The sequence below is a fragment of the Fukomys damarensis genome, unplaced genomic scaffold, assembly GCF_012274545.1.
Source record: "Fukomys damarensis isolate Sample0158 unplaced genomic scaffold, DMR_v1.0_HiC HiC_scaffold_25, whole genome shotgun sequence".
Lineage (NCBI taxonomy): Eukaryota > Metazoa > Chordata > Mammalia > Rodentia > Bathyergidae > Fukomys > Fukomys damarensis.
In genome coordinates this window covers 25,212,714-25,223,176 of record NW_022900937.1, presented here as the reverse complement: position 1 = coordinate 25,223,176, position 10,463 = coordinate 25,212,714, and the positions used below count along the sequence as shown (strand labels likewise).

General features: G+C 32.7%; 1 protein-coding gene across 3 annotated transcripts in view; it reads right to left on the bottom strand.

Moving 5' to 3' along the window:
- The window catches only part of Scaper (S-phase cyclin A associated protein in the ER), a 328,066-nt gene that overhangs the window by 264,173 nt on the left and 53,430 nt on the right, over positions 1–10,463 (bottom strand). For 2 of the 3 annotated variants that reach the window (XM_010626089.2, XM_033756178.1), the window contains exons 8-9: positions 4,582–4,844; positions 1,513–1,743 (exon numbers count right to left, since the gene is read on the bottom strand). In XM_010626089.2, the coding sequence (XP_010624391.1) occupies positions 1,513–1,743; positions 4,582–4,844 (494 nt within the window). The remainder of the gene's footprint in view (positions 1–1,512; positions 1,744–4,581; positions 4,845–10,463) is intronic. The other variant, XM_010626097.2, reaches the window with a different exon arrangement.

Below are 10,463 nucleotides of genomic sequence, written 5' to 3'. Positions count from 1 at the left end.
ATGCAGTCTGCATATATATATGTATATATACGTATATATATATATATGTGTGTGTGTATATATAAGTATATATATATATATATATATATGTATAGCCTATATACCTAGCTTAAAAATATGCAGACATAACATAAATAATATGCTTGAAAATCATCAGTTAAAGCAGGGCCATGTCTGGTGGCACAACCTGTAATTCCAATACTTGGGAGGCTGAGGCAGATAGATTGCCATGAGTTCAAGGCCAGTCTGAGCTACACAGAATTCAAGGCCAGCCTCAACTACATAACAAGATCCTGTTTCTATATATCCATACACTAGAATACTATTTGGTCATAAAGGAATTAAGTACTGAGACAGAATAAACTATGGATGAACCTCTAAAACATTATGCCAAGTGAAGGAAGCCAGTCACAAAGGACTAAATATTGTATTACAGTCTTATGAAATGTCCAAAAGAGGCAAAGTTATATAGACAGAACATAGATAGTGCCTGTCTAGTGCTGGGAAGGTAAAGGTGGCAGTGTAAGTCTTTCTGGAGTGATGAAAGTATTCTAAACCTGATTCTGGTGATGGATACACAACTCTGTGAATATAGTGAAAAACAATGATATCTTTACTGGATGAATTGTATGTTAGGTAAATTATAACTCAGTAAAATTGTTTTTTAATTAAAAAGAAATACTATTGAAAAATTGAAAAGACATACTACTAAAACAGAATACTATTAAAGATGATTAAAAGATTGAACTATTAATACACAACTACATGTATCAGCCTCAAAATAATTACGGTTAGTGAAAAGAGGGAAGCAAAGATAATATAAACTCATTTAAATAATATTCTGAAACTTCTCTAGTCTATTCTGGCTTATCCTCATTTCAAGTGTCTTAATATGAACATAAACAGTGGGAAGAATGGACAGAAGTAAATAATCATTCAACTATACATACCTATATATAATTAATATGTTTTTAGAGATTCTGAAATGGGAACAATAAATAAAATTTCATCTCAAAGACCAACTCCAACCAAGTAAGAGTATCTATCTAAAGTATTCTGTTAAGAAGATTTTAAAAAATAAATCTAGCAAGCAACATCCATCAGAATGCCAGACACTGAAAGAAAGACTAATCATTATGGGGTTAGACTTCTTATTCTTTGTTGCTGCTGTTGTTTTTAGATATCTTTTTTTTTTTGGTACCAGGGATTGAGTGCTGTTGTTTCTGTTGCAGTGCTTAAGACTGAACTGAGAGTGGCTTGTGGATGCTAGATTTAGTTTCTTAATAAAGGGCATTTAATCAAATCACATATAAACAAGACTATGAACAATTTTTTTATTCTTAGTCTCATTTTCCTCCTTCACAAAAAAATTTTAATTAGATCAGTATAAGAATTTTGCATTAGACAATATAAATTTCTCTGTAAAATAAACATCAAATAGTACAAGTTATTATTATTAAGGTTTATCCCTTTTTAGTGTATTTACACAGAATTCTGATAAGTTGTTCTTACCAAGTGAGCAGCACTCACATTTGATATATCTGAAGGGTCCATTTCACTTTCTATCCTTTCTTTCTCTGCTGCAATGTTTTCTTCATTTGTTCGTAAAGGAGGTATGTCAGCTTGCTGAGTGACTGAGACACACTCTTCACTGATGTGAACATCAGGTATTTCATAAGTTTGCACAGAACAATCTTGACTACTACCAGAATTCTTGACATCATCCAACATATTCACTGTGAACTAACAAAACATATTCATAGAATGAATCAGAGACAATAAAAAATAACCAACTATTTAACTCTAGAAGAGCTGGTTCTGTTTAATCTTTCAACTGTAAACAGTATTTAACTGGCATATGGACAACTCACTTATTTTTTTGTATGTGTCAGGTGCCACAAAAGGAAGAAACATACAAATTTTATTTGCAGGCCTACAGCATATTGGGCATTGTCTTAACTACTCTTAGAATTTATCCAATACAAATTGTAATCACTATAAATTACTTCTTAAAGAGTATTTCTTCTTCACAAAGAAATCTAATCATAAGTATAATACTTCATGTTATATTCATTCGACTACAGGTATTGCAAGGACTTTTGTCAAGACTGTCTAATAACCATGAGGGCATTCAGTACTTTTGAAAACATCTTGAAACCATTTTTTAACAAATACACTTGAGGCATTTACTCAAAAATATAAAACTTGCTTTCTCCAGATAATACTAACTTGACCTCATAGTAGTATCTTTGATAAAATGTATAGGGTTTATGATACCTATTCTCAAAGCTAAAAGAGGAAGGCATGAGCTGAGACTGTAGATTTAAAGTATAAGGTATCTCATCATGTAATTCATATACTTCAGATATTCTCTCTATTGCCCACTAAAAATAATTCACACAAAATCTGTAAAAATGTGAAAATTGCACATTTTTTTTACACTGGCTTAGGCCAAAATATATATTAAAATTATTTTTCTAATATAAGAAATATAACCAAGCCTTTATTTTTACTTTCTAATAAAGAATGGTGTATTTTTAATTTTACACCAAGGGATTAAAAACCTAAAATTATGAATTTAAAACTCACATCGCTTCTTAAATAAACATTAGATAAACACTGCAGTGATGATAAAACCCCAGTTTGATTAATTATTTATACAAATATTAAACTTGGCCAAGTCTTATAAACTACTTTAGAAATTCTATTATTCCTCAGAACCTAAAGTGTTCCAAAGTGTTGATTTTAGCATAAGCATTATTTGAATTGTATCACATTGTTTATATTACTATCAATATTATTTATATGCCAGTCACTCTAGTTTATAATCTTCTTGGCAATACTTATATTAGCATTACTGATGTTTACAATATATTCAACTGTTTATTAAAAATGCAGTACCATTTATGTAACAAAATCAAAGCTAAATAATAAAGCTATGTTGATAAAAGATATGCTAAATTCCATTTTTAGAATGATAGTGGAAAAAAATGGTCATCAAGTTAGCAACCATCAGCAGTGAACTTATATAATATACTAAAACATTTTAGCAATAGTTTAATTATTCAGAAGTTCTATGTATGGATTAGTCCCAAAATCTCAATATCAAATAATTTTATTCACTATACAAAACCACCATTATGTAAAGTTATATTTTTTAGATGAAATACCTAAGAATGCTAGGTGTTAGTTAAGATTAAAGAGATTTCATTAAGTATCTCCTTTAAATATTTTAAATGTAACCCACATGATAAACTGATTACTTCCTATGTGTCTAGACTTTTTCATATTGTCAAAAACGTAAAAGCTACCTGAGATACTGCCCTCAAAGAGCTTACAATCTCACATGGGCATAAGACATACACACATTAAAGAGCTATAGCACAAAAAAGAATATTGTGGAATTAAGAGCCATTGTCATTAGAAGACAAGGAAGCTGAGGAGTGTTTCCAAGGGGTGAAAAATACCCTATGGGTAAAAGGGAAAAAAATTATTTTTAAAATTTATTAGCACATGTAAAATTTTATACAGTAACTATTGTTAACTGCAAATGTTACTATTGTTTTGTTTTTTGGCACCAGGGATTGAACTCGGGTCCTTGTACTTGCATGCCTGGCGATGTCACCACTGAGATAAATCCCTGGCCTTACTACTGTTTTAGAGTATTTCCTACAGTGTAAAGAATATCTCTTGTTTTTAGTCATTTAACATAAAATACCAACTGCTTGTGAACCTTTACATAAATAAATATTTAGAGCTCATAAAATCAAACTTAACTAGACAGACAAAATAAATATATTGGGAATAATAACAATAAAATTTATTCTAAATATTAGCAATTTAAAGAGGTTAAAGTAGAAAAAATAAAAAATTTCACTGCCAATCTTAATAAGCAGGAAGATGCCACCCTAACCAAGCATTCAAAGTTAAGAAGAAAACTATGGCAAATTTCTATCACAAACCATTAGATGTGACACTATCTAAAAACTACATTATTCCTGTAAGAAAGGCTCTTGCTAAACTGAATTAGGGCAACAAATAAAAAGAAAAAAAGAACATTTCAAAATGTACTCTTCCAAACTTCAAACATCATGAAATATAAAAAGGAGCTCAGGAACATGTCTTCAATGAGCAATATTAAAGAAGCAAAAACAAATGTGCTGCGTGGTTCTAGACTGGATCTTGAATTCAGGATTTAAAATATATATTAGTAGAAAACATTTTTAATATTGACTATAAATTCGATAATGTATTAATGCCAAATTCCTTGAACTTTATATTTATACAAAAGAATGTCTTTGATCTTTGGAAATACATGCTATAATATGGAAGGTGAATGGTTATATTTCCACATTAGCCTCAAATACTTAACATATAAATACACATAGCAAGATAAAAAAATAGCAAATGTTTATTTGTGAATCTGGGTGAACAATATATTGGGGTTCACTATTCTATACTTGCAACTATTCTATAAGTATCAAATTACACAAAAATAAAAGTTGAAAGTGAAGTAGAAAGATGAGATGTTCCAACAGGCATGCTCTGAAGAAGGTAGTAAAATGGTTTTCAAAATATTACCTGGGTTCTCTCAGCAAGAGGATGGTCTGAAGAGTGGAATGAGTCTCTGGGCCGAGGTTCTACAATGTTAGAAGATCTATCGCCAAAAAAGTCACCTTTCTGTATACTTTCCTCAGATAAAAGACATAAATTTTCCTTATTGGTGTCATCCTTCAACTTTAAGGCTTCTGGCACTAAGGACACTTTTGGCACCACTGCTGTTGATCGAGAACGGACAGGCCTTCCTCTCTGTACAGTCTCCCATCCTTCAGCATCCCTCCGTTCTGTGCAATTGTGGGAAGAAAATAAACCAAGGCTATTTTTAATAAAAGAATGCTTTAGAAAAAATATTTAGAAACCTATGAAAAATATTTTCAGGGCCGGGGATTTAGCTCAGCGGTTCGGTGGCCTGCCTTGCAAGCGCAAGGACCCAAGTTCAATCCCCGGTACCAAAAAAAAAAAAAAAAATATAAACAACATTAAATATTTAGAGCAAGAGGTAAATATATATTTTAATACATTTGTTCATACATAATAATCCTTATTTTATAAATGGCAAAACTAAAACTCTGATTAAAACTAACCAAAGGCCACACACTTAGTAAATAATAAACATTTAAATAATATATCTTATCTGCAAACAGTTTCAAGCTCTTGTATATGATAATTCCTTTAATCTTCACAACAACCATATAAGGTCAGTACTATTACCACCCTTTTATCAATAAAGAAACTAAGACAAACAGAAGCTAAATAATGTGCCCAAGATAATGTACCTAGCAAAGGTAAACCCAAAATGCAAATCCAGGCACATTGGCTCTGGTGTCTGTGCTCCCAAAAGCTATGTAAAAACTGTCTCTGAATCTTTCAGAATTCAAACACAGACCTCGCTCCAAAGCCCAAGTTTTTTCTTCTATCTCAGCAATAACAATATACCCTGATTTAAGTAAACTACTTCAGGACCAGGGATTTAGCCTACTGGCACCATGCCTGCCTTACAAGCGCAAGGTTCTAAAAACAAAATAATAAACTATTTCAGTGATCAAAGAACTACAGAATATTAATTAAAGGAACCTTACATGATCTAGCCCAATATTTCATCAGTCATATATGAAAACTGATATCCAAAGTCACACCAAAAAATAGCCTAATATATATAAAGATCTTTCTCTAAAACATTTGAAAATGTCACAACAGGAGGTATAAATATATATAGTGAATGTATAAGGCCAAGATTTTAAATTTTTATTGGTTAATTATAGTCTAATACAAAGACTTCCAGTTCAGGGCAAGACAAAGTAACCTTAGATTATTTCCTAGTCCTTACCACCAAAAAAACAAAACAAAACAAAACAAAAAACATGAATCACATAAAAAATAAAAGAGGAATATCACAACAGATCATGCACTCATAATCTGAACAGTCTTATAACTATGAAAGAAACTGAATGTGTCATCTAAAACTCCTGAAAAAGTAATCTCCAGCCTCAATTAGCTTCTGTGGCAAATTCCACTAAATATTTTTTAAAGTATTATCACCAGTTTTATGCAAACTAATTTAGAAAACAGAAGAGGAAACAACACTTAACTAAGCTGGCATTATTCTGATAAAATACCACACAAAGAAGTATAAAATTTAAACTAGCTAGGTCTGGTGATATGTGCCCAAAATCCCAGCATTGTGGGAGGATGAGGCAAAAGAATCTCAAATTCAAGCCCAGTTTGGGCATCTTAGTGACTTAGTGAGACCCTGTTTCAAAAAAAGGGTGGGGGTCAGGGGTGTGGCTCCGTCCAAAAGCTCTGGGTTCAAACCTGAGAACTACAAAAAAATTAAAAAACAAATTGAGTACAGCAAGGCATGAAAAAAGTATAAACTATCACCAAGTGATGTTTATTTTAGGAATGTAGGCCAGGTTTAATATTTTAAAAAAATAAATAAATGAAGCTGGATGTGGTGGCGAACACCTGTAATCCCAGCACTCAGGAGGCTGAGGCAGGAGGATCGCTGTGAGTTCGAGACCAGCCTGGGCTACATAGTGAGTTCCAGGGCAGTCTGAACTACATAGTGACACACTGCCTCAAAAAATCCAAAAATAAAATAAAATTTAAAAAAATAAATAAATGAATCCAACACTGTCAATAGGATGAACAAAAACCATATGATCACATCAACTGATACATAAAAAGTATTTCACAAAACCCAGCATCCACTAATAATAAAAACTGTCATTAAATTCTCAGAGAAGGGAAATTACTCAAACTGAAAAAGACTAGCTCAAACAACCTACAACAAATGTCATATTTAGTAACATCAGATTGAATGCTTCTCCCTAGATCTGAGGTTGTCTCCTTTCACAAAATTATTTAATAAGTTGTTGAAAATCCTAGACAAAGGGCCGGGAATTTAGCTCAGTGGCTCAGTGGCCTGCTTTGCAAGTGCAAGGACCCGAATTCAATCCCTGGTACCAAAAAAAAAAAAAAAAAAAAAAATCCTAGACAATGCAAAAGGGCATGGGGTGGGGACATAAGAGAACATATAGATAGGGAAGGAGGAAGCAAAACTCTATTTTCAGCTGACATGATTGTCTACTACAAAATCCCAAATAACAAACACAAAACTCCCAAGAACTGTTGAGTTCAGAAATACAAACATATTATATTAATTATTTTATTTTATGAATTCAGGATACGAAAATAACCTACAAAACATCCACTGTACTTCTATACACTTGTAATGAACATAATGAAACTTAAATTGAAAACTGTATTCCCCCTAAAATGTAACTGATACAAATAAATCTAACAAAATGATAAAGAATGTGTGTCCTGCAAATTACTAGGGTAGGGAAATAGATTTAAATAAATGCAGATATAACATGTTTATAGATTGAGCATTAAAAAATGTGAATTATCCCCAAATAAATCTACATAGTTGCAATGCACTTTCAACCAAAATCCCAGAAATTGTAAAACGTAATCATATTCTCCAGTTTATGTAGAAAGACAAATTACCTAAAATAGCTAAGATAATTTTGAAAATTAAGAATAAAGTAAAAGCAATCACTCTTCCTAATGTTAAGGATTACCAACAGAGCAATCAAGAAATGTAAAATTGGTAGAATAACAGATATATGGTCAATTAAATAAAATATACAATCCATAAATACACCTACACAAATATGACCACTTCTTTATAAAGTTGAAAAAGCAAGTCAATGGAGAAAGAAAAGAATTTTAACCAACAGTGGTAGAGGAAATAGACATTCACAGGTGAAAAAAAATGAACTTTGACCTCACACTGTCTTGGTTCATCCTATTGCTATAGCAGAACACCTGAGACTGGATAATTTATAAAAGATAAATGAAAAGAAAAATGTTTATTTAGCTCATTATTATGGAGACTGGTAAGTCCAAGGGCATACCACCAAGGACCTTGTGCTTCTTTAACTCATGGAAGAAAGTGAAAAAGCAATTAGGTGGTTGCAAGAGAGATGGAATGTAAGGGAAAGCCTCACTTCATAACAACGTAATCTTGCAAGAATGAAACCACTTCTACAAGAAAAGAATTAATCTTTGTAACACCTCGTCATCTCTTAAAGCCCCACCAACTCTCAGTAACATTACACTGGGAATCATTTCAACATGAATTTTAGTGTGTACAATCAGATGCACACAGTTCATACCAAAATTAACTCCAAATGGATAACACAGTTAAACTTAAAATGTAGAGCAGCAAAACTTTTAGGATATGCAACAGAAAAATAATAGAATGTAGAGCTAGGTAAAGAGTTCTTAAGATTTCACAACAACAATGTAACTGTACTGTATACCTAAAATGTACCAATAAACTCAATGAAAAAAAAAAGATTTCACAACAAAAGCATGATCCATAAAAAGAAGATTCAATCACTCTTTTTTCCACTAATTTCCTCTTCCTCATTATTTCTTCTCAAATATTTCAAAGTAAATCCCAGTTATCACATCATTTCTCCCCACCATTCCATCCCAGGGATCAAGCTCAAGACCTTGCACTTGCAAGGTAGGCATGGTGCCACTGAGCTAAATCCCCAGCCACATCATTTCTTCTGTAATTAAGGGAAAGAAATTCTTTTATAATAAACAATATCAGCATGATACTCAAAAAATTAGGGAAAATGCTCTAAACATATACTACCCAATGTTCAATTTTCATTCATCTTTTTAACTTTATCAAAACTTGGTACATTAAACATTCCTGTTCTACCTTTAAAAATACATAATGCAAGTTATAAGAAAAGTAATAGATGATAAAACCATATACACCAACAAAAATCCAAATTACACAATTAATAAAGCTTAATAAAATATTTTAGCTTCCAGTTAAATAGCTCACCCTTAGGAACACTATAATTAACCTCTTTACCTTCAAAAGGAAAGAAAAACATCTGCCTTCAAAAGCTTCCTTATAGAAAGATATAATTCTTGGAAATAATCCATTACCCAATAAGACAGAAAATATAAATATCATAATAAAAATTGAAGCAAGTAAAAAGAGGAGTATATCAAAATACAAACTATAACTTTAGATCTCTTAGAAACTGAGAAAATAGTTACAGACAAATTACACTTTTAATGACCCTTCAGTGAAAACTACATTGAAAAATTATTTCCATAATAAAGAATGTTCAAGAACAGCAAAGCATGTAGTTAAGCAGTCAGACAACTTTTAAATACTTAGAATAACAACAGGATTAAAATGCACAAAACTAAAATTATATTTAATTTCACATTTTTATATTTGTATATTTAATGTTACAAATGACATTAATAGTTTCACTAAATTCAAATCAATACAACCAATAATTGAAGAGCACTTGGAATAATCCCAGCATATGTTACCAATTTTATCACAATATTTAATTCAGAAATACTTTGTTCAGAATATGTACATCAATATACAAGAAGTAATTTTTGCCCAGCCGCCATCACTCAAGCACCAGGAATGTAGCCTGGGCCCCAATCCATCATGGGAAGGAGAGCCACGCCTGCTCCTGACCCAGCTACCATCACTCAAGCACCGGGAGCGCCCCCCCCCCCCACCCCACCCCCGCGCACTCTGACCTCCTGACTGTGCCAGGCTTTGGACTCACTCTACAGAGGCAGAGGTGGTCATCAAGGGTATTTTTCTGAGTTCCCAACTTTGAACATCTTTAAAGAAAGGGCGTGGGAAACCTGTAATAGAACGTTGTGGACTTCAACCATTCAGAAGGTTGGGGAACTCAATCTGGGCCTTGCAGCCCGAGGTCAGTCAGTGTCATGGGGTTCAGCCATCAGCTAACTGAGATCAGGGGTCTTGTGTCGCGCTCTGTCTGAGCCATTAAATGGTAAATAAACTATACTGACATTTTGTTCACTGCAGACATGTTCTGGACTGCTTGATTTCAACTTAATTCAAATGATTTAAGGGTGATAGATTAGTGACTACCACAGGTGGTCATTGTCCAAGTTGTGCTTGATCTTAATGTGTTGCTGATTGTATCAGTTGGGATAAAGCAATGCGGTTGATTTGATGAGCTGTTTTCTCTGATGTTATGAAGATGAGAATGTCTGTGAGTCATCAGAGACACAGAAGCTAGGGCGCAACTATATCAGGAAGATTTGGGTGATAACCCAGAGATTAAACCAAGGACAGTTCGACAACAAAAATAAAAATGAGAAAACACTTAAGCAAGACACAAGGACAGACTTCCAGTTCACCAATGGCAAACAGTAGGACAAATGAGGATGAAAAGGCCGATAGTGAACCACCAAGACACTCTGAACTCAAAGCACAGGAAGTAACAAAACAGATCAATCAGGCTCTAGAAAAATTCAAAACAGAAATAATTTCCCAGATAACCATAGAGATAGTGAGCAAAATGGAA